We start from the raw sequence: 25,149 nt of genomic DNA on the forward strand, positions 1-25,149 counted from the left end.
TAGAATTCAACAGTGCCCCTACGTAGAGACCCCCAAGGGGACGACACATGTCACCAGGCCCCCTCGCCATCCTTCTTCAAGAAGTGGACCAACTACTAGAAAAAAGAGGTATAGAGGTCGTGCCTCTATCTCATGGAACGGAAGGTATTTATTCAGTGTACTTCCTTGTACCCAAAAAGGACTTAACCATGCGCCCTGTACTAGATCTGCGCCCAGCAAACAAATTTGTCAAACCTCAAAAGTTTTGTATGGTGACTCTACAGGAGGTAATCCCCCTGCTTTCACAGGGAGATTACATGACAACACTGGACATGAAAGATGCATACTTTCGTATTTTAATGTTGCCAGCACACAGAAAATACCTCCGGTTCATGATAGAGGGCAAACACTACCAGTTCAGAGTGCTACCCTTCGGCATAGCATCAGCGCCGAGAGTATTCACGAAGGTACTGGCAGTGGTAGCGGTCCACCTGCGCAGGTTGTCCATCCCAGTATACCCTTACCTCGACGATTGGCTCATAACAGGGGATTCTTACGAAACATGCTTCTCAAATACCCAAAAGACTGTAGACCTTTTGTTTCAACTGGGCTTCTCCATCAACGAGAAGAAGTCCAGCTTAGACCCCATCCAGATCAAACAATTCCTAGGAGCTCTAATTCAAACAAAGGACGGCCTCGTCTTCCCCTCCAACGAGAGGGTCCAAAACATGCTGTTTCAGATCCCTCAATATGTAGCAGGTCCAGCAGAGGTGACGGTACGCAAAGCAATGCGCTTACTAGGAATGATTGCGTCATGTATATATTTGGTACCTCACGCGAGACTGCGCATGTGCCCAATGCAAGAGTGGCTCAACAGCAGTGGTGTCAGGCCAGCGGACAATGGGACGATCTAGTGGTGGTCTCGCAGGCCTTGGTTCTCTCGCTACAGTGGTGGTCGAAGGAAAACCTGGTAATAGGGAAACCATTTGCCACCCCCGCAGTGGAAGCCACTCTAACCACAGACGCATCCCTCACAGGATGGGGGGCTCACCTATCCCATCAGACTGCTCACGGAGTTTGGACTCCGAGCATAGCATCCAAGCACATAAACTTACTGGAGCTACTAGCTGTGTTCAAGGCACTGAAAGCCTTCCAGGCACACCTGCAAGGGAAGACAGTGATGGTCCTCACGATCAGCACCACAGCCATGTACTACCTCAACAAGCAAGGGGGCACTCACTCTCCAGGACTGTCCAAGCTGTCCCAGAACATCTGGAAGTGGGCTCTCAGACACAACATGTTCCTACTGTCACAACATGTACCAGGGGAACTCAATCTGCTAGCAGACGAACGCAGAAGAGACTTCCCTCTGCCTGCAGAGTACGAACGGCGGTTACAAGAAGACATCGTCTTCGACGTCTTCACACAATGGGGATTCCCAGAAATAGATCTGTTCGCAACTCTGGAGAACTCCCAATGCCAAGATTACGCCTCCAGGTACCCCCAGAACCAATCCAAGGGGAACGGTCTATCGATACCATGGTCAGGGAAATTTGTTTACGCTTTTCCCCCGACTCCCCTTCTCAACAAGATAGTGCACAAAATGCACCAGGAACAAGTTACCATGATACTGGGCCTATGTGGGCCCAACAGCCATGGTTCGCTCACTTGATGGAGATGTCTCTATCTCCCCCAGTGAAACTTCCCTGCCCGTACAACATGCTGTCACAGGACAAGGGCAGGACACTGCATCCATGCCCTCACACCATGAGCCTGGCTCCTGAGATCATAGAATTTGGACATTTACAGCTCCCGCAGAGATGCATGGACATTCCCAGGGAGGCTAGAAAGCCTAACATTTGTCACTGTTATTCTAGCAAATGGAAGAGATTTGTCATCTGGTGTAGAGGAAGGAACATCAACCCAGTTGATTGCTCTCCCACACAAATTGTTCTGTACCTGACTCACCTACTAGACTCGGGCTTGGTGTTTAACTCTATTAAAGTCCATTTAGCTGCACTTTCCGCATACACCACTTCCCAACTTAGTGTCATGGTGGAAAGTCCCAGTTATTAAAGCCTTCATGGAAGGAGTGAAGAGGATCCACCCTCACATAGCTAACCCCGCTCCCGGTTGGGACCTAAATGTGGTACTCACCAGGCTCATGGGGTCACCCTTTGAACCCATGCACAAAGCAACACTTAAAGACCTCACTCTTAAGACTGCTTTTCTAATAGCTATCACCTCCATTAGGAGAGTAAGTGAACTACAAGCGCTCTCTGTACTAGACCCCTTTGTAACAGTTCACAAGGATAAGGTGGTTCTACGCACACATCCTAGGTTTGCACCAATATTTATCTCTAAATTCCATGTCAGCCAGCCAATAGAACTACCAACGTTCTTTCAAAATCCTTCAAACTTAGGTGAGAAGAGCCTGCATACACTGGATGTTCACAGAGCCGTTCTGTTTTATATGGAAAGAACTAGACCATTGAGAAAGACTAATCAGTTCTTTGTCTCGGTGGCAGCAGGAAGAGAAGGAGATGCAGTTTCAAAATCCACTATTTCTAGATGGATTGTTCAATGCATCACTCTCTGTTACACTCTTGCTAAGAGAGAACTACCCTTCAAGCCAAGAGCACACTCTACTCGAGGCACTGGGGCATCCATAGCTTTCATTGCAAATGTCCCTCTTGAGTCCATTTGCAAAGCGGCAACCTGAAGTTCTGTTCACACCTTTACAAAACACTACTGTCTAGATGCCCACTCTAGATCTGATTCCCAGGTGGGACAAGCAGTATTAAGACATCTTTTCTCTACTGTTCCTTCTCACAACCCACCTCCAACTCCGGGTACTGCTCGCTAGTCTATGCACAGCATGTGATTCTAAGCAGATTAACAAACATCAGAAGACATGCATTACTTACCGTAATAGCATTTCTGATGGTTGTATCTGCTTAGATTCACATGCGCCCTCCCTACCTCCCCGCTCGGATGGAAGGAACATAGACCTCTACTGCTTTTTTTTATCTCTTTTCTGTACTCACTCACGATAGCCATAAGGCTCCCTCACGGCAGAAAAAATACAATCAAAGGGACCTTGACGTGTGAGGGCTTTTGGGTACACTACACGTCACGTTAGGGATAGTGTTACAGGCATGTCCATGTCGATGTCCCCTTTCGATTCTCAAAAGACAAGATGCAATACTCCGCGGTTACCACTGGATGTCGGACTATATGCACAGCATGTGAATCTAAGCAGATACAATCATCAGAAATGCTTTTACGGTAAGTAATGCATGTCTTCTATGGCGCTCTGTTCACAACCCATGGACACCGGGACCTATAGCTTAGGGTGGAAGGCCACCTCTCCCAGCATAATCAAGTGAATCTATTAGGGAGCGCTCCCCAACATCTTTCCTCTACTTCTCAAATACTTGTATTGATTGTTAGGGAGAATTCTCAATTCTGTCTTAATTCCCTTCAACCTTTAATTTTAACCCTGGAGTGAGTGAGACCTTTTTCTCACTCTCATGTGTTTTGATCTGATTTGGATGATATGTTTCCTCTGTTTTTTAAGTCTGACAAACTCCATAGGCATCTACCTTTTGTATGGTGACACACAGCACCTTCAGTGCAGTGTCATAGAGACATCCTTTAGACTTCTCTTAAGCTTTAAATAACGATTCTTGGGTGAACTTCAGCTCCCAAGAATAGTAAAGTAAAAATTGACTTTACTTAACTTTTCTCTTTGTATGTCCAGCACACCCCATTTTATGTGGAGTGCTGAGGGGTTAATTAGTAGCCCCTTTTCCTACCTACTCATGTAACATTTTTTGTGTTACCCTCACAACTTTAAATGGCTGGTGGCAGTGGTTTAATGTACCTAGCATGTGCTTTTCTACCACAGGCTGAATCCTCAGCTGCAGTATAGCACCCATGGGTGACCATTGTGTCAAAATGGCCCGGTCCTTTTTTTTGCCATTTCTTGTTTGTGAGGTCGGTCTTGGGTTTTACTCTGCACGGCAAACCAGGTTTGAGCCCTTTGTTGTTTGTACTGAAACCCGCCTCTGGCTCCAGTGTGTCTGGAAGTGCAGGAAGTGAGGGAGGTGCCCGAAACTCCCCTGTCCTCTGTCTCCTTGGTTACCTGAATGCACCCTGTCCTGATTGGCTGGCTGGCTGGCTCTCGTCGTAGTACAGCCACCCTGCTGTGTGAGTGACAGCTAGGCTGTGCATGAATGGGAGAAGCCTGCTTGAAAGGCTAGGTTTCTTGGACTGAAGACAGAGTCTACCACTCGAAGAAACATCCGACAAAGGAATCATGAAGAGAAGCTTGCTGCATCCTCATAGACCCTTGAACTGCTTGGTGAAGCCCTGCTGCTGTGCTCAAACTCCTTTTCCCTATCGATAAGAGAAGCTCCGGAAGGAACAACTTCTTCCCTTGGTTTAGTGGGACCAACTAACCCCGAGACGAACTTTGCTGGAAGACCTTCCCCAACTGGCTGTACTTCTTTGCTACTGCTGGAACCGAGTGCCAAGGGTCGAGAAATCTGTAGTCGAGTGCAACGTCTGTAAGCTGGCCAAAAGCTCCAGGAATATCCTGAGGACCCTCCCGAAGCAGGACGACCCAAGCTCTAGTCAACTCACCAGAGTGGTGCTGGACTCATGGAGTGAAGGAAGCCCAACCGGTGTCAAAGATCATCGGTGGTGCTATTGACCAAGCGCTGAAACCGCATAGTGCTGCTGACTTGAAAAGAGCCCTTTGCTGCTTCTGACAGTTGAATTGCAGTGCAGAAGTCCTCCAAACATCCTCCCTCTTGTACCAACGACGAGGCCCAGGAACACAGGTTCTGCAACCAAGACAGAAGCCAGCTGGATCCTCTTCTTCTTACCTAAGGTACTGTTCTGACTAAGGGGTACTTACCTCTTTGTCTGCAGCTTGGCAGCTTGCTTTTCTCAGTTGTGATTTGCAGTAGCTGCTTTTCTAGAGTTATGATGATATTTTATTTGTTTCGCGTTCGTACACAAGTGTTTCAGAGCGCGACTAGGCAAGGGAGGGGAATAGGGGAGAACACTGCACAACATAAAAACGATCTTACTAGGCCCAGTGACATTAAGAACGCGCAAGTGCATGGGAAAGGGAAAAGGGGAAAAGTGCATGGAAGGGGGAGAGTGGAAAGTGCAGAAGCCGAGGAGCGCAGATAAATAAAATAAATAGAAAATAGAGGCAAACTGTGGTAGTGCAGCCAGCAAGTGGCAAGTGCTGCGTTTAAGGCAGCAGACTGGGTAAGTCTGAATAAGTGCAAAAAAAGAAGAAAACTGGGGCGGCTGTATGGGTACAGATACAGTCCCCAGTGCAAGGGGTGGCCAGGAGGCAGTGCAGGAAGGTGGCAGGGTGAGCAGGTACCTGGGCCCAGGGGACAGAGGGTGGCCAGGTGCACAGTGCCAAGAGAGCAGATCAGCAGGGGAGAAGGGGAGCGAAGGCAGAAGCAAAGAGGAAGGTTTTGAGGTGCTTCCTGAACCGCAGATGGTTCTCCTCAAGTTTTAGAGTGGCAGGGAGGCTGTTCCAGAGGGAGGCCCCAGCCAAAGATAGAGATCTACCCCCAGCTCGTTTCTTTGAAAAACGACTGACCCTGAGGGAGTTAGAGGTAGAGAGCGAAGAGCTAGAGACGGGAGGTATTTGCAGAGGGATAGCTGAAGGTATTTTGGACCCAGGCCCCAGAAAGCCTTGTGGACAATACAATGCAGAGGGCTTTGAATTTAATCCTTGCATCCACTGGGAGCCAATGGAGAGATTTCAAAGCTGAGAGATACGATCCCAGGGCTTGATTCTAAAGACAAGTCTTGCAGTCCTGTTCTGGATAAGTTGTAGAGGACGGAGAGTAGAGGCACGTAGATTTAGAAAGGGGCTGCTAGCCTCTAGTCCAAGCTAGAGAGAACCCGAGCTTGGGATACCATGAGCTTCTGGGGAAAGGAGAGGAAAGGTAGAATACCTCTGAGGAGGTGCAGACGGAAGTTTGACTTTTTAGAGACATCAGAGGTATGGGCCGAGAAGGAAAGTGTGGAGTCAAAGATTACGCCAAGGTTCTTAGCCTCGCAGGTAGGGGTAGGAGGAGGGCCAAGGGAGGTCGGCCAGTGAGTGAGGGAAAAGGATGGTGATGGTGTGCCGATGAGGAGGATCTCCGTCTTGCTGGCATTCAGACAAAGATCATTGGCGGCACACCAATTTTGAATGGCAGTTAGGCAGTCAGAGATGAGAGAGGGAGAGGAGGTGGCCGAGGACAGCCGGAAAATGAGTTGAGTGTCATCAGCGTAGCACTGGAAATTTGAGCAGAAAATGGCAATGCAGTGAGCGAGAGTTGCCAGGTATTGGTTGAAAAGCCAGGGTGAGAGGTTAGACCCCTGGGGAACCCCACAGGTGGAGAGGAAGATAGATGATAGGAAAGACCCCAGTTAGACCTGGGAGGACCTTGATTGTAGCTCTAACTTTCACAAGTGTAACAGCGTGTGGCCCAACAGTGATTTTCTTCAACAAACTCTCTAACTTTGTGCAAGACATTTTGCTATCTAAGAAGTGCCTCAGCTCCATAGACTTTGCTCCAGTTGACTTTGGCTGTCCTGGCTCCCTGCAGACTCTTCGGAATCCATTGACATTGATTCTTCATGTCCCTCATAGGTGATACATTGGTTTTTAACTAATATTGCTGGGAAAGAAGGCTTAAAGTGCTCACATGCTCTGAGCACCTGTTTAACCTTTTTCCTTCCTTTCCCTTTCTACCAACCTCAGAATTTACCAAGTACCAACGTGATATATAAATGCCAGTACTGTCCTAGTTAGTGAAGTCAACTCAGGGTGTGGGAAGTGTGCATGACGCATCTCTAAAGAATATTTACTTGCTTGACTTGATTCTGAGAAAGTATTTTGAAGTGTATTTTTATTGTTGCACATTGCCCTTTGTAAAGAACGCTTATTTAAAACTGACTGTTAAATACATAATTATTTTACTAGAAACCATGAGTGTAAGTGTTATTTGGATACTTGTATTTGTGGATTTTGATGCTACAGCTCTACAGCTCTACAGCTCACATTTACCCCCTTGAGATAAGTCCTGTAGTACAGACCTAAACCAATAGGTGGGTTACCTAATACCAAGAGGACAAGGGTTGTGTAGTCTCCCACAGGGTAACTACATCAATTCTTGCCTAGCATAGAGCAGAGCTAAATTTCTCCTTCACTGTTTAAAAACCATAACTGATTTTTAAAAACTGTTTATTATGTTACCTAACCAGAGAACCACAGCTTCCCCTATACAAAGACCAGTACATCTATGCCCGTTGCATATCTCCAACACAGTATCCTCTGCCCAGGTACCAAATCTTATATTTATCTGGTCAAATGTCAGGACATGGTTTTGTATTTTTGATTTAAGTTGTGGCCTTCCAAACAACCACTAGCGCTTCATGTGTATATATACACGTACCAGTTGCCTGTTTACATATTGATGTGTCATGCAATTAGCGCATGCTTCTGTCTTTTCATTTCAGGGGTCATTGCGATCAGATTATGTGTAAAGGCAAGTCTGTGTTATGCTCACAACAGAATGAATACAACCCTCTAGGGAATGAAGCCAAGAGATACCTTGCAAGGATAACAAGGTTTCATTGTACAAAATACAATGGTATCAGCAAACGACTCGGCTGCGCAAGAACATTTGGACTCCAAAATGATTTAGTGCGTTTTGAGAGGCCACGGCCTCACTAAGGACGTCAAATATAGGGACAAAACCTGCACAGTTCATTGGTAAAACAGTATACATTGTCCTGCTCCAGAGGGGATGCCAGGCTACAATTGGTTAGCTTTCTCTGCCATCTGTCAGTCCTCACATGGGTCAGCTGGTTCATCTCTCCACGGAGTGAAGGTCTGGTCTTTAATAAGTTACATTGTAAAAACTGCTATGATACGTTAAACCTAATACTACATCACTGTGGCATGCACCTGGGAGGCTCTGGGACTGGTACCAGGGGAAGGGAGGAAGAAATAGCCACACTAACCCACACGTTCTGTACTATGTTGATACCTCTCCTCTTGCACCCCAAGGCTTCAACCCTTGTTTTGATTTATAATTTATCCCTCCTTATACCTCGTGTTACCAAGGACGTATTATGCGGAGAAGTGAAACAGTTGCACATGCTTAGATCTTTTATGGTCACTTGTTTTATGCTTTGGGCTGGGGTCACTCACTATAATGGAATGCAAGGGTGTGGGTTCTGGCTCTGGGTAAGCTGGGTGGGGATTAGAGGCCTACTGGCAGTTTGGCTGTGATGAATGGGAACTTCGGGGAGCCTGGTGTTGTCTCACGGCCTTGCAGGGTGAATTCCGCCCAATGATACTAAGTAATTGGGACAGTGAAGGGACAAGGGAGAAGCGAGCTTTAGTGAGAACTGGTGATGCGGACTCATTCTGTCATAACGATCAGGGGCCTAGTCGAATCCTTCCATGGAGCTGAAGTTATGCTGCGCGTCCCTGTCGGACTAGTTACCCGCCATAAGTAGAAAATGGCGTTCCTTTATATGTGCACACTACGTCTATACATCCATCATTTGTGCTATTTTATGACTGTGCCGAGTTCCGTAGCACTGTCCTCTCCAGCCTTATATACTACACGACTTCATTTGGGATTCACCTCACCTTAAAGCTCTGATGGGGGTGGGATAGACTAATTTCCATCCCAACATTATTTCCATCCAAACATTCCCCCTTTCGTTACTTGTACAGTAGCAAATTCTCCCCGATACCTGCGCTCATTTTCCCGTCTTACTGCAGCTTCATAGGGGGTTGTTCCCTTTATCGGCATCCACCCCCTACATACATGTCTAAAGGTTTCTCCTGCACGCGTAAACTACTCCGGTGTATACGCCATATAAATGCAACCTCAATCCCGGGCTAGGTCAACCCATACTACTTTGTAATTTTCAGGGTCAGTGGGGACAATTGTCGTGTGGTACAATCGGTCAACTATATCTTCAACATGGATTGGAACCATGTTGTGAATGAAGTGATTATATGTACCTCTATTTCACTTGTATCACAAGGCACTTTTGGAACACCAATTGAAATCAACATCATTGCACTACTAGGCACTGCTTTGGCACAACACCGGAGACTCCATTGCCATTTGCAGAAGATCACCAGGACAAACGCGATAATGGGCACCATCATCTTTACCAATGTTCCTAGCCAAGTTGGAGCCCAGTTGAACGCCAGTGTGCAGTCCTCTTCTTGGATGCCAGCTTCCTTTTTCATCTTCGGCCCTAGCTCATATACTGCAGCAATGATGTGTAACAGTGTCCCATTTTCAGCATCTTCGGAAGGTACGACTGTGCAACATGAACTCCCGATCTTTTTGCAAACACCACCCTCCATTGCAGTCAGTAGATCCAGCACATATCTGTTCTGCATAGTCGTCAGCCGGAGGGCGCGCACCTCTACCCTTATGACATTAAACCCTTGCTCGGTGTCATTAGCCAACTTGATCAGCTCCCAACGAAGGATCTGCAGTCATTTGGCATTTGCTCACGTCTGTATGGTGGGTATAATGCAATAAATGTGTACAACTTGTACTCGTCAGGTATTTATGCGAGCAGTTCGGAAGAGTCTGTTGAAATGTAATTCGATGCTCTTTTCCTTCTTGCAGTTGATCATACCACTCTTTCTCGGGAAGTATGCGAAAGTCTGGGGGTGGCAGCATGAGCTGTGCTTTGATGGTTGGGGGCACTGTGGGTGCTTCGTCAGACAAGGGCCCTACTTTCAGGTGTTCTTCGGGAACTACAAACCGGGCTGAGTGCAGAGTAGCTAGCGAACAATAGCCCCTCCATGAAGGGAGGTGCCAGTAGTAGTCCATAAGCGGTGCGGTCCCTTTCTTGAGGTCTGGAATAAGCAATGTTCGGTTACAACGTTCGTTTGAGCTGACAGAAATAGTTTCTTTCACTATAAAGAAGCACAGTTCATAAGTCTTTCCTTATTGCACTTTCACTGGCTTTTCCATGGCTGTAATCCATTACAGTTTTGTTACCTGCTCTGTCCGTATTTGCACGCAGGTTTCTTTCACGAGGTCCACTTTTCCATCTGGAAAACCCTAAAAGTCCTTCAGCTTTACAAATGAGTCGTCTCTTTCCATGTGTTATTCACATGCTTCACTCCTTTGATTACCAGGTAGGGCTGTTTTGGACAGGTAATGTTGTTCTGGCTTGTTTTGCATTTTTGGGTGTCTGAATTAATGAGTTCCAAATGGACGTTGCGTGCCTGGAAAGTGCCCTTGAGCCTACATAGCGCAAGATGAATTAGGCATTGTGCCTCTATAATTGGTGGTACTTGTGCTACTAGAACCTTGGGTGCCCCAGATGCGTACAGTATTAAGGAGCAACCATAACTGCTATTAGTTCTCCTTCCCACTGCACTCATGTCGCAATACCAACTGTTGGAGTGCTCGGGATGACAGATATCTTCAACTGCATCCAGGCCTAGGCCATGGTGTGTGTCATATTTGGTTTTGCGTGTTTTGTCTTTTCATTCTCTTATGGCGTGATATTTGTCTTTTTGCTAACCTGCTACTGCCATTTGTAATATTTACACCATTGCTTACATGTCAAGGATGGCACTCTGTCAAGAGTGGCACCCAGGTAGGTTGTGGGTGCTGTGCTGATGTAAGGTGACAGATGAGCACACACAGCAAGAAGCTCAACAAGAAAGAAGAATAGGTAACAGTAGCTGTGAACAAAAAGGGCAGAGAATACAAAGGTACAAACAAACTGTATACCCTCTTGGGGTGTATGCAGAAAATGGGAAAGAGTGTTCCACGGACCTTAGGAAACTCCAGCCTTCTGCACAGATTGCTATTACAGGAGCCCACTCTGTATGCTCATGGCTAGGAACAACAGCCGTGGGTGTCTGTACAGAAACAGTATAACTGAAATGGATAACTTGAGGGAGAACCAACGACTCAAGGAAGAGAAGGACAGGGATCAAGAACAGGGGGTTGCAAACAAGGAAGAGAGTACGGGCTGGAGTAACGGATGGCACAAAGTGCAGGCAAACTGTAGAGTACTGCAGAGAACTGTAGTAGGCTGCAAGGCAGGGAGTCCAGAGGAGCAGGACAGAGAGCTGTAGTAGGCTGTGGACAGAGAGCCCAGAGGAGCAGGACAGCAAAGGAGCGAGCTCAGAGGAGCAGGGCAGCGAGGCACGGAGCCCAGAGGAGCAGGACAGAGAGCTGTAGTAGGCTGCAGACAGAGAGCCCAGAGGAGCAGGGCAGCGAGGCAGGGAGCCCAGAGGACCAGGGCTGCAGACAGAAGAGTGTAGCAGGCTCAAAGACAGGGTGCCTAGCGGAGCAGGGCAGCAAGGAGCGCTGGAATCAGAAGCCGGATGAAATGGCAACAGGAACAGCATTCAAATCGTGGCTCAAGGCAAAAGGGGTGCTCTAATGCAAGAGACTGAGCTCCTGCAGGCAGCTGCTTAAATACAGCCCTGCCCTGTACTTAGGCAGGCTAATTGGCAGCACCTGGAGCAGCACACCTGAAGGTAATCTGCCTCCTCCCTCTCTGGTCCTGAGAAGGTGGAAGCAGCACAGATCGTTAGGGCTTCTGGGGATTGTGGTTCCAATACTGATGAATGGGAATAGCCAGGAATTGATAACTGTAGCAAGGTGCATTATACATGTAGTTAGCTGAATTAAATAAGAAAGTACCAAAGTCGTGCAAATGGAAATTAAGGACCAAAGTGTGAATAGGGGTTGTTCAAAGAGTATTATGAAGATAAATAAGTTCAAAATGGTCCATGATGGTTGCCAATGTGTGCGCCAGTGGCACAGGCATGACATTACATTACTGTGATGCTGGAAATACATTGGAGGGACAGAGCCTCTGTATCCTTGTCCTTTACTGGTTTTTATCGTGTGTTCTGTTGTGCTTTTCGTGCAGTAGCTCATGTGGAACTCCTGGCGGTGCAGCTCTCTTTTGGTTTGGTGTACAGACCCATGGGATACCCTTATGGCACTCATGGGTGGGGGTACAACCATGTGCCCCTAACTAGTGTATGTTTTTGGGCACCTGTGTGTTGCCCACAGAGCAGGGTACGAGCTGGTGGCAACTCCGTGCTGAATTGACAGGTGCCCTGAGCGCCCTCCATTTTGGGATGCCTAGGCCCTGTCATTGGAATCAGTTGATTCCTGATGGAAACAAGATGGCCCCCATGGCCTCTTGCCTTCCACCGCCTGTTACCTTGGTTTTCCCGAAGTCCCGGGAAGCCCTGACTCTGTCCCTTCCCGCTGACTGGCTGTTGGGTGGAAGTTCCATATATGGTAGTGTGGGGGGAAGTGCCGACCAAACTGGCTGGAACCTTCCCAACAACCGTATGTTGTGGGTACGCCTGTGGGTGGGACCTGGGTGAATGGAGTGTGTGGCGAATACGCATTCTGTGTTGTGGATGTCTAGTACCTGGTGGTAGACACAATGACTGAGACAGCCCTGCCCGAAACTGGTATGAATGCAGTGTGTAGTGTTGAATGTCATGGTACTTGTCCGAATCCACATTCTGTTTTGCAAGTGCCTGGATGGAGACGAATGGCCTGAATGCACCGTGAGCCTGATTGATTGACTGACTGCCTGAATGCCCTTCCGAGTGATTGGTTTACTGAGTGTGAGCCAGCAGAATGAATGGGAGATCAACAGTATATCTGGGAGCCTCTCACTGCTAGAATTCATTCAGAAGCTGGAGTTGAAGCTGACATTGAAACTGAAGCTTAACCTTGAAGCCCTGCTGGAAGAGAAGTATTGCTGTTGCTCTACTTCATTGATCTGAAAGCTGCTGTGCCTTCAAGAACTGATCCAGAGACTACCTGGTTAAGGCACCCTCTTCCCGAGCTACGAGGGACCGTGCACTGCTAACCTTCGCCGAAGCGCCCTGCAAGTCAGCCTACGAAAGACTGTCAGCCGGAGATGGGGCCCGACGACGAGAAATGAAGAGAAGCACCAGACAGCCGTCCACCGTCGTCGACCAGGGTTCACAGATTTGCTATAACCGCTGGAGTCCCATCAAAGTTAGTTGCCCAGAGGCTGGGACTGTTTAATGCCATGTCGTCGACGACTATTAAAGAGTATTATGAAGATAAATAAGGCCAAAATGGTCCATGATGGTTGCCAATGTGTGCGCCAGTGGCACAGGCATGACATTACATTACTGTGATGCTGGAAATACATTGGAGCCGCACCGCTTCTTTGTCTAAGACACTGGATTCCCAGACACGTTTGTCCGCCCCGCCGAGCACCTTATCCCGCTGGAGAAGGCCAGGCCGTCGACGCGCCGAGGAGCATCTCGATATATCCTCTCAATCACCACCTTGATGGATGCCTGCTTATTAAAATTCATTGATCTCACGGTAATACTCTGTGGAGATTAGAATTTTTCCTGGTTCGACTGAGATACAAATCACAATTCCGTCACAGAGATGCCTAATATCAACACTCGTAATGATCATCCTTTGAAAACGACATTAAATGCACGCATTTGTGAGATGCTGAACGGTAATGTCAAAGGAGACATACCACCAAACTACACATGGCATCGAAATGTGAGCTACAAAACATTAGATTACATCTGGATTCCAACATCATTGGGGCTGAAAACTGAGCAGCTAAAAATTCGCGAAACATCTTGTGGTGATCACTGTGCACTAGAAATGACATGGTTGTTGTCTTCGGTGGTCCCTGGCGAGAAATGCACTGTGCCGGCAGAGATCAACCAAGGTTACAACAGATTAAAAGGACATGATTTTCAGATTAACGTTTAAGACAAAATCTGTCATCTGGATCCCTGTCACCAACCAGCAAAATTAACTATGAACCACTGTGATCGCAGTTCAAAATGGAAGCATCAGATACGACAAATAGCTTGTATAAAAATAAGTATGTGTTTAGTGCTGCTGTAAGTGCACAGAAGAAATCACTACTAAGGAAATCCGACAATTGAAAAAGAACCTGGGTCCAAATTGCATACAAGCCATTAAGCAGCGTAAGTCAGCATATCGAAATTGGTTAAAATCTTTTACATTAATTAGAGATCAAGAACGTGCCGAACAAATGCTAAAACTGGTCATGTGCCATAAATCAAGAGACATATGGGGAATAATAAATACCAGGACAGTGAATAAGCAGCTAAACTCTTAAATGGAGTCTCTGGGTTGTTATGGCACCAACACTATTGTAAGGGGTTTTATATTGACACCACAGCGCAGGTCATCCCGGTTTTACCCACACCCGATACATGGGATGTCAATGAATCTATTGAAGATCTTCTACTTGCTATCAAACGGCCAAAAAATTCATGGGCAAAAGGACCCGCTGGACTAACTAATGTGATGTTGAAGGCAAAAAATGAGTTCTGGGCAAAATGTATCAAAGAGCTGTTCAGCCAAATTGCAACATCTATGCTGCTCCCTTGCTCTTGGCGAACAGCGACAATAATCCCGATATTCAAGAAGAGCAGTCGAGATGACCCTGCCAATTATCATCTGATGGCCCTTCTTGATATTATCGGAAAGATCTTTGCAACCTTTCTACAGCAGAAGTTGACATCATGGGCATGTAATGCCCATATCTTGGACTGCCGGCAAAACAGCTTTACCAAAGGCGTGGGAACGGAAGTAAATCTGATGATACTGAATCTTTTAAAATTAGAAGCCATTAAAAAGAAGCAAAAACCTTTTATGGCTTTTGTCGACATGAAGCAAGCCTTCAACACCATAAATTGAGGAAAACTGTTTCATCCCCTGATGGCACTGCATGAGCACACAAACATTTGCGTGCGGATCAATGAAAGAGGCAATCTAACTGATGAAATAGAGACAAATAAGGCCGTCAAACTGGGGTGTCCCCTGGCTGCGCTTCTTTTCAAGCTTTTCATCTCTGACGTCCCTGTTGCCTTAGGTGAATTACATTGTTTCCCCCCAAACTTAATGGGCATTTGATCAGCTGGGCAATCTATGCGGATGGCATTATCTTGGTCGACGCCACTCAGATCGGCCTACAAAGACTATTATCAAAATTGTACCAATAATTGAGTGAAAACGACCTTGAAATAAACATAGGCAAGATCATGTCAATAGGTGGAATGAAGAAAAAAAGGGACGAGAATTTTAAGTGGCTGGTTGCTGGAAACAATTGAGTTTTAGCAATTCGCTACTTAGGTGTATAGTTTAATCGCTCCATTAGAGAATGGGAGTGGGCATCGGACCTAAAACATTGTGTGTCCATGTATTTGCTACAGGGAGCTATGTTACATGCGGCGTATGGTAAATTTACATTAAGACCAGTTCTGACCTTTTATATTCAAAAGGTAATTCCATCAATTACATTTGGCACGGAAGCAGGGTGGAATCTAAGCCATCAACTATGGTCCTCTTTAGAAGGACATTTTTTGAGGCGAGTCTTTAGATTACCATCAAATGTGTCAATTATCGCAATAAGACATGAACCTGGTCTAGATTCCATGTATGGGACTGTCTTATGGAGATCAATCGCCGCCTTAAGGAAAATGTACCTAAGCGAGCCTGCACCATCATATCTGATTCTCGTATCATCAAAAACAAATACGCTGGTATTTTACTGAAATGGGCAACAAAATTACAGAACATTTTGGAGTGTGCTGGAATAAAATGGGAAACTGTGATGCTTACCCCACAAATAGCAAAGAAAATATGGAATTGGATACAAAACAACAACCTGCAGTCCAATTTGGCGACCTCACTATACACAGGAACAGCAGCCAATAGTCTCTATTGTCTACCAAACTACCTCTATAAATTTCCTTCAAGACTACATCGAAACCAGTTTTTAAGGCTGCGGCTAAACGCCTACAAAAACAGAGATGCTGTGGATCAAACATGACAATGAAACCAGCGACAATCAATGCAGATTTTTTAGCATGTCAGTTGAGGCTTCATAAAATTTGATCACCAAATGTGTTCCATTAACTGCCACAAGATCTTTTTATCTGGGGAAATATGCCCCATTAAATAGAAATATAGATGACTGGTGGATTGGATGCTTTCGAGCAATAATGTCATACTGACATCTGCAGTTGTGCATTTTCTTGATACAATTCTGTTTATATGATTTTGTCTCCTCAGCTAAAAGTAACTCAGGATTTGAAACACCCAAAAAACTTTTCAAGGTTCTCACTATGAATCATGAGTTCACTGTTTAACCCAATTGGATACATTGGAGTCTATATATGATGACCAATGAAATTTGGAGTGATGGAGATTGGATATAATTTACTGTAATTTGTAATTAGTTTGTATAAACTATATGTTAAAATAAAAAAAAGAACTGTATATATTTGCCATTGTAGATTAACTGAGCACAACGTGAGTTGTTGTGATTGTATATAACCTTGAAACTTAATTATATAAAGACTGTGTTTGAACTAATACAGTGTGCAGACATTCCTTTGTGGGTGCTTGGGGACTACACTGTACTTAAGAACCAGCCCGCATCACCTCCTGAGAAGCTAGGCCTTGATTGCTCGTCCATTGCTACCAACAATAGAGAATCTTGGCTGGGGTCATCTGTGCCTCTCCTCTACCATATAAAGAGCAGAAGTACAGACACCCCCCTCCTGTGCTTTACAATTACACAAAAGGGTTTTGACATTTGGAAGTAATATTTTAAATGTTTTGCTTGTGCACCCATTTGTGTGGGTGTTACTGTCATTTGCGAGGGTTGTATTATACATAGTTCTGTTCGTGTTCTCTGGTTCTGTTATATTAAAGGGTGTGCTTTCATTAATTCTTTCATTCAGGTTTTGGCTTGGGGAGACTACAGTTAAATAAGAAAGTATACTTCTGTTCCAGTTCCTCGACCCCCCCCCTTCTTTTAGATGGGCAGCCCAGATAAAAGATGCACCCCAATATATCCCTAATAAAACATTAAAACTGTTAACAAAATGGCTGTGAAATGTAGGCCACAGTTATGTGAATACATCCTTGTGCTATTATTAAGAGTTCTATCTCTAGACAAAGAACAGCTTGGCGTAGAAGTCTTCATTGTTGTAGCACCTGTAGTGGGGAAAAACAAGTACAAAGGGATTGGAAGGTATTGGAATTCAGGGAAAAACGAGGCAAGGAGTGGGAAAGGGAAAAGGGAAAGAGAGGTTTAATTGGAGAAGCTCGTGCATCTAGCAGCAATGCATGCATATTTACTCTTTCACATGGACTTATATCGTCAGCATGCGGCTACATAAACTGAGGTAGATTTGTTGCATTAGTCTTAGGTAGCTGGTGCGAAATTCAGTGGGGCCATGCAAATGTCTGAGGTGTATCCAATATCGGAGCCCTTTCACTTTCACTGCAAGAGGGATGGAAAACACGACCTCGTAGGGCCCAAGGAACCTGAGATTGCTCAATTTTTACTTACAACACTTCTGACGTAGACCAGTTCCCCTGGCAACAATGGTTGGGCGGGTCCTGGGTCAGTCTGTGGGGTTGCCAAGGTCTGTGCCTCCTCTGGGTGCAGTGGTGCCATTTGTCTTGACACGCACCTGATCACACGTGTTAATTGTGTCAGGTATTGCTTGAACTCTTTTACCCAGAATTGCTGCTGCTCTATGGGCATCAGATGCCCTCCTCACTAGAGAGGTGTGTGTTTGCATGCGTCTGCCAGTCACTATTTCATGGGGGAAGAGGTGGTGGTCTTTTACTGGGCTGAGTACGCAAATTGAACAGGGCCAGGGATAGGCAATACACCCAGTTCTTTTTCGGGGTGTTGCATAATTTGGAGAGCCTGCTTTCAGCAGGCCGTTTATTCGTTCCACCACTCCATTTGCTTGTGGGTTATAAATTGAACACATGGTGCTTGAAGCCCAATAGTGCTGTGATCTCTTTAAAGTGTTCATTGAAGAAATTGGTGCCGTTGTCAGATCTTAAGACATCACATTCCCCCCATGGGGACCTCACGTATGAGGAATTTTGTAACACATTTGGCATCTGGTGGGGGGTGGGGGGCATATGGACCGGCCTCAACCGACCTCGAGAATGGGCACACCAACACAATCAAGTATTGTGCCCCATTGCATCTCTTCCCTGTTAGCCAGAAACCTGTGCAGTTCCCTTAGGGACCACTGCAAAAGATTTAAGACTACAGGTGTTTGGCAGTAAACCCACTTGGTAGCAGTCTGTACCACACAGATTCACTTGGTAGCTGTGGCTGAGCAGTCAGACTTCCCTCAAGAAGTTAGGCAGTATGCAGAGTATACACAATAGGTACAGGGACACAGAAGTACAAACAAACACTGACCAGAGCTTTGGTGTAAAAGTATATAATTACTTATTTAAAAACACACTCGTAATTTACACTGGCAAAAACGAGGTGAGTAAATTCAGCACACAGTCACTATCATATATATATATATACAACTCTATTCACTTATTAGACAAGTCTTAGTGAGAAACACCACTTATTTTCAGAAAGAGGTGAGCGCTTAACATAAGATGACACTCTAATAAGTTGTAAAGAAAGGGAGGAAAAAGGCAGGGTTAAGGAAGCACACAAGTTTCAATATTTTTACAAAGACCCACAGTAAGGCAGGATAGGCAGAGTTCTACTGGAGAGCAAGGAAGTCAATTGCAAGGCCCACTCTTGGAGAGAGCAAGCAGAAGGGGTCCAGGTTCACACAGTGGGGTTATGCCCAAAGAGTCTTGTAGATAGTTTGCACAAAAAGGATGAAATTCAAGTCAGGAAAAGTTAGCTAGGTTGTCCCAGGCTAGCCCAGGTTAGAAAGTCGAGGCTTTACTGTCACTCCTAACGATCTGTCGCAAGAGAAGCCAGGCGGGACACAGTACCTTAAGTGTGAAGGAAGCTCCAGCAGGGGCAGTTGTTCCTGGCAGCAGGTGCAAGTCAGTGTTTCGTCCAGAGGAGGAAGAGGTCTCGCCGTGGAGGAAAGATGAAGGTCGTTGCACTGCCAGAGAAGAAACCAGCCGCTGAGTCCTCCGGTTAAAAGGTACTACCCTTCGCGGTAGTGGTAAACTGTGGTATTCCGGTTGCCGGAGTGCTTGGCACGGGCAAGGCGCCCACGAGATGCTCCAGGAAGGTGAAAAGAAGGCAAAACTGGTTTTCCCCACCAGTCAAAGGAAGAAGACTCTCCGGACTGGAGATCTCCTCTGTCGTCGGGAAAAGTGGTGAGACGGTTCAGCAGGGCTCCACCGGTGGTGTCGTCATTGCAGGTCGGCTCAGCTTCTCCCTCCTCGGATTCTTTGGTCCTGTGGCGACTTCTGAAGTTCCAGTCCCCAAAGCCCTGCTTTTATGCAGCACACCCTCATTCACTCAGCCTAGCTGTCAATCAAACATGCTAAGTGGTGAGCCGGCCGGCTCACCACTTGGGCCAATCACACAAGAGTGCGACTTGAGTTACCAAGGTAACTCAGTCCAGGGTGCCTAAACCCCCTCCTAAACCCCCTGTGGTACCCAGACAGAGTGGCACCACTTTCGGAGGCTTCTGTGGAGAAGCCCGCCAAAAAGTGGAACAAAGGGCTCGACTTGGGTTGGAGTCACAGAAGAGAACACAAATGCCATTTTAGAATCGAATTCTGGGAAAAAATACCAACCGGTGAATTAATATTAAATAAATAAAGCGGCGGTATGTTCGAGGCTATAAGAATTAAATAATTAAAGTTGGTAGCCTCGAACAATGGGAAAATCCCATAGAGATATATTCGCGATCGAATATAAAAAGTAGTATCCACTGCCACCAGCCAAAACTCGATCAGGGGGGAAGGAGACGTGCCCCCTCGAATAACAGATCCCGGGGTTATCGAATTGCCCGACCAGTACGTCCACAATATGATGGTCTGTACTGGTTTCTGTTCATAATTTGGGACTAGCAAAGCCAACGGTGACTTTACATGCCCTGGAAGACAGTAGTCAGTCCCAGGGTATGGAGTCTATGTTGGGGGGGTCGCTACGACACCCTGGGTTACGGCACAGAGGGTGCTGTGTAACCCACATCAAAAAAACACATGAGACCCTATGGAGTAAAAGACCCCATAGCCCATAAAACACATGGAAAGTTAAAGGAACACCTCAAATCATGTCGAAGAGTGGGAGCAAAAGAATCTCACTCTTAGCAGGAGAGAAAAAAATAAACCCCAAAAATCCAGCAAAGCTGCTAGGGGACTCACTAGGTTTGGGAAATTAGCCTTACAGAGAATTCTCCCTAACATTCCCCATGTCTGCACAGTCCATATGCAGCTCGTGAAATGGACCGATGGGGCGTGGCAGTGTGCCTCGTAATGTTCTGAGTGTCATTCCTGTCTTAAACACTTGGCAAAACACCTGGCAGGTGTGGTGCATTTAACAACCATGGTTGCAAGGTGTTCCTGGAGATTTGGAATAAACCAGTCTTCCTGGATGTCTGCTGCAATGTGTTGCTTGGAGTTGTAAGAAAGGTAATGAAATTGTTCAAACGCCATGCGTAATAATTCCACGGGCATCACTACTTTGCCTGTGCTTTTTTGCCTCCATGAGAGGTCATTTGGAGATTTCACGCACCCATTTTGTAGCCATGTCTTGCTCTTCCTGTGGTGCCCTACGCTGCAGTTCAGTTATTTGTGCTATTGGGAGGGCTGTGTATGTGTCTGTCTCTGGCCTGGTGGTGAGTGCTGCAACAACATATTCAGCAGAGATGGGAACTGGGAGACATGCTGCAGCTGTTGCTGCCATGTCAGCGGCTGCGTTCCCTAACAAGATTTCATCAGTGTTGTTGGTGTGTGCTGCACATTTGACGACAGCCACTACAGATGGTTCTGCAAGGGCGAAAATGAGTGTATTGAGCAGGACGGCATGTTGTACTGGTAAGCCGTCTGCACGCCTAAAGCCCCTCCTTCTCTAGCGCGACAGACCTGCTTGCACCGTTGTGGTGACATAAGCAGAATCTGAATAGATAATGACGGATCACCCCTTGGACGCCCAGAGGGCCTCAATGAGTGCTACAGGTTCTGCTGCTTGGGCTGAGTAGTGCATGGGTAACCTTTTTAATTACAAGTGTCTTGTAGTCATCCTCCTCTAAACACACCACTGCCGCCCCAGCATGTCTCTGCCCTGTGCTTTGGTCAATGGTCGCTGACCTGTCAAACGTATTTCGCATTCCTCGAGGAAGGTCTTTGGCTTTGGGGATTTCATCTTCCTCGCCTTCATAGGTTGCAAAGTTCTACTGTTTCAAATCTTTGGTGGTGCATGGTTGTGTGAGAAACGTGGCTGGGTTTACAGTTTTGCAACTTACAACGTGAATGTGTGGGCTTGACAGTATAATCTTATAGGCGGATTCCCGCTGGGTGGTGAGGGTGGACTTTGAGCGATCCAGGATCGAAAAGAATGAATGCTCCACATACAATGTTACTGAGCGCCCCATTACAATCATGGAGCATTTTTCAATTGCGAAGGCTACTGCAGCGAGAGCTTGTTCGCACGTGAACTGTTCCTGCATTACTGAGTCTAGTGTGCCACTGTAATAGGCCAGTGGCTTGTGGCCCATTGTGCTCTTTTGTATGAGTACTTCTGTCATGAGCGTGCCATTGGAGTGCGAGATGTAAAACTCTGGCGTGTAATCTGGGTTGGTAAGGACGGGAGCTGTTGAAATCACTTCCTTTAAATCATTGAAACTCCTGATCAGATCTGCGATCAAGTCATGGTTCAATCTATCTTACTGTTCTCTTTTTGTGCGCTCCCTTGAGGCCCTGTAAGAATAGCATTGTGTATGTTTCATAGTCAAGAACCCTGCAGTAATTGCATAACCCTAAAAACATTTGCAAGTGTTTCACTGCAAGTGGTTTGGGAGTGGCACGCACTGTTGCTGCCCTGTTAGGGATGATTCTCTTTCCATCTGCAGAGATAAGCGGCCCTAGATGGAGTTCTTCCAGTTGGCAGTACTGGAGTTGTTCCTTGTCTACCATGTACCCCTTACGCGCTAACAGTTGCAATAGGGCAATGGAGTCTCTTTGGCAGTTCTGCTCACTGTCACTGCATACCAGAATTATTCTTGGTGCCTTTTGAGAGGCCACAGCCTCACTAAGGACGTCGCATATAAGGGTCTAAACCTGCACAGTTTATTGATAAGACAGTATACATGGTCCTGCTCAATAGGGGATGCCAGGCTACAATTGGTTAGCTTTCTCCGCCATCTGTCAGTCCTCGCTTGGGTCAGCTGGGCTCATCTCCCCACAGAGTTAAGGTCAGTTCTCTTATAAATTACATTCTAAAAACTGCTATGACACGCTAAGCCTAATGCATCACTATGGCACGAACCTGGGAGGTTCGGGACTGGTACCAGGGGGAGGGGAGGAAGAAATACAGTGACACTGACCCCCACGTTCTGCACTATGTTGATACCCCTCCTCTCTCATCCCAAGGCTTCCACCCTTGTTTTGATCTAATTCATCCCTCCCTGTACCTTGTGTTACAAAGGACGTATTTATGCAGAGGTGAAATAGTCGCGCAGGCTTAGTTCTTTTATGGTCACTTGGTTTTGCTTGGGGCTGGGGTCACTCACTATAATGGAATGCAGGGGTGTTGGGGTCGGGTCAGTGGTGTGGGTTCTGGTTCTGAGTAGGCTTAGTGGGGATAAGAGGCCTACTGGCGTGTGAAGAAGGCCTTGGAAATGGCAAAAGGGAGTTTTCCCTTTTTAAAGAAAGGTGCTTTATAGACTTTGGCTGTGATGAATGGGCAGTACGAGGAGCCTGGTGTTGTGTCGCAGCCTTAAAGGGCGCATTCCTCCCAATGATGCTTGCAACAGTGAAGGTACAATGGGGAAGGAAGCGAGCTTCCGTGAGAACCGATGGTGCAGACTCATTCCGCCTTAACGATCTGGGCCTAGTCGAATCCTTCCATGGAGCTGAAGTTGTGCTGCGCGGCCCTATCAAACTGTCCGTGCCGAGTTGCATAGCACTCTCCCCTCCCCACCCTTATACACTACACAACTTCATACGGGATTCGCCTCACCTTAAGGCGGGGTGGGATAGACTCATGTCCATCCCAACATGTTGCTGTCACTTGTGTAGGAAATCTGGATGATTGGCGGCGTTCATGGATGTATTGCAATGCACGCCCGGCTGTGGGTTTGTACATTCCAATGGGTTCTTGTTCATTGCATCTGTACGATGTTGCACAGTTCACTATCACATAGTAGACGCCACCGCTGAGCAGGTGCACCTCTGTACATATTGATGTCCTTCATGTATTTTGTGTGTTGCAGGAGCGCCGTCTGCCAATCCAGCCATTCTACTCAGAGTTTCGGATGTGGAGGAGGTTGCAGTCCACGATGAGAGTCAGACGGGTGAGTCCATGGCTGCTACCGGCACAATTAACTTCAGCGTCACTGCGTTTAGCATTCTATCCTGAAGTTTAAAGTGACCTGTTGCCCCTCAGTGGGTATAGGACCCGTATAAATACTTGGTAGAACCCAAGAATCGAGAATGGATAGAATAAGTTGGATGATCTAATTGTTGCTGTCCTGAGCCTTTGCAGGATGACAGGCCCTGAGGCAGGGCTTCCAGAAGAACAGAGGTACACTGTGAGCCAATTAGACTAAATGGGGAACATTACAGAGCACATCCCCTTCGCACCAACATGAGGCCTCTGTTCAACATTTGCTCCTTCCTCAAAGTAACCTTTTCAGAATAAAGTCCCGACGCATGTTTAACATTGACTCTTAATATGGTACAGCACAAGTTCCATGCAGGTTCTAATCTGGTATATTTAGGGTTAAACGAGGGTCATAACCGATTCAATTGGCCTAGACCCCAACTTGGGGCATTCACAGAGAGTGCACTCCTATTCTTTCAAAACCATGACAGCGGGTGTCCTTTAAGAGTCGGGGGAGGGGGGTGGATTCATTTTGAAGTGATTGTATGAGTCACACCCCCCTGAAGAAAACCACGTCTCGTTTATCATTTCATGCTCACCTTTTTATTTTGTTTTTATTTGGTAGCACTTAAGGAGCAAAACAAAAGAAAAGAGAGAAATGTCACATTAAGTTGTACACCCCCATTAGCATCTGGTAGCTTGACTGAGATGACACACATTATATCATATAACATTCTTAATTTAACAGTGGTTCCATATTTCTGGGTGTATTACATCAACAATTAAACTTTACCCACACACCCCCTCCCCTTCTTGGATTAGCATACATCCTATGAACATTCTTGTAGCGTGAAAGCTATGAAGGCACATTGAACATTGTTCCATTGTCTGGTGGATCTTTTACCACTTCCGTGATGTTTTGTTGGGTTTGGCATTTTGACACCGAGGTAATGGAAAAGAAGTGTAGTTTGAGGACCAATATGAGATAGTTAGAAAAGGTTACTCCAAGTAGAGACCCATTCTTGCAGGAGAAAAGGGATACTAGTTCAGCATTATAAAAAATGTTGCGAAAAAACATAAACCGATGATGGCCCTAGTAAGCAGTCACATTATGTCAAATGCAATTTGCATTAAAAAAATCGAGCTTTTTCTGGAAGCTTATTAATGTGCCCGTTAATAAGTCAGTCATCCCTGATGAATCCCATAGCAGAGGCCACTTGGAGTAACATGCTAGATTCTGTTTTTAGGGACATAACATGGACTAAAATCCCCTTCTCGTGGCAAATTTCCTATAGTAGACTAATTTAGAAGAAAAGGGATGTCCTGGATTCTTAATGCATTATTGATGTCCTTTCTGTTCGGGTAACCTAAGGGTGTGTTTGGCCAGCTGGATCTCACTGCGGCATTTGACATATTCGAGGGCATTGTGTCCTCCAACGTATTCCACATCTATGACGGGTAATGTCGATGGCATCGATCCGTTGTCCCTCGAGGGCCTCCGTCGAGGTTCGACGTCACCGGGTGTTATATATAGGACGCACGGCGCCCGTAGCCTCAGTTCCGTTTTTTCCATGTTTGCTTCGGAATCTCGGCACGCTCGATTCTTTCTTCGTGTACGATGTCTTCATCTTCTATTACCCCAAAGTCGGGCTTTAAAAAATGTCGGGACTGCAGTTCGAAGATGTCCATCACGGACCCGCACGACATCTGCCTCTGGTGCCTCGGCGAAAGCCACGCACCGACGACTGTGAGGATTGCTTGTCCCTG

The 25,149-nt window shown here is 46.3% G+C and overlaps 1 protein-coding gene across 5 annotated transcripts in view; it reads left to right on the top strand.

Annotated features, from left to right (window-relative positions):
- Window positions 1–25,149, top strand: part of LOC138452924 (zinc finger protein 501-like) — a 264,656-nt gene that overhangs the window by 224,052 nt on the left and 15,455 nt on the right. For all 5 annotated transcript variants that reach the window (XM_069605277.1, XM_069605276.1, XM_069605278.1 and 2 more), the window contains one exon: window positions 23,273–23,353. In XM_069605277.1, the coding sequence (XP_069461378.1) occupies window positions 23,273–23,353 (81 nt within the window). The remainder of the gene's footprint in view (window positions 1–23,272; window positions 23,354–25,149) is intronic.

This window comes from Ambystoma mexicanum, chromosome 4p, assembly GCF_040938575.1.
Source record: "Ambystoma mexicanum isolate Mex_15411 chromosome 4p, UKY_AmexF1_1, whole genome shotgun sequence".
Classification (NCBI taxonomy): domain Eukaryota; kingdom Metazoa; phylum Chordata; class Amphibia; order Caudata; family Ambystomatidae; genus Ambystoma; species Ambystoma mexicanum.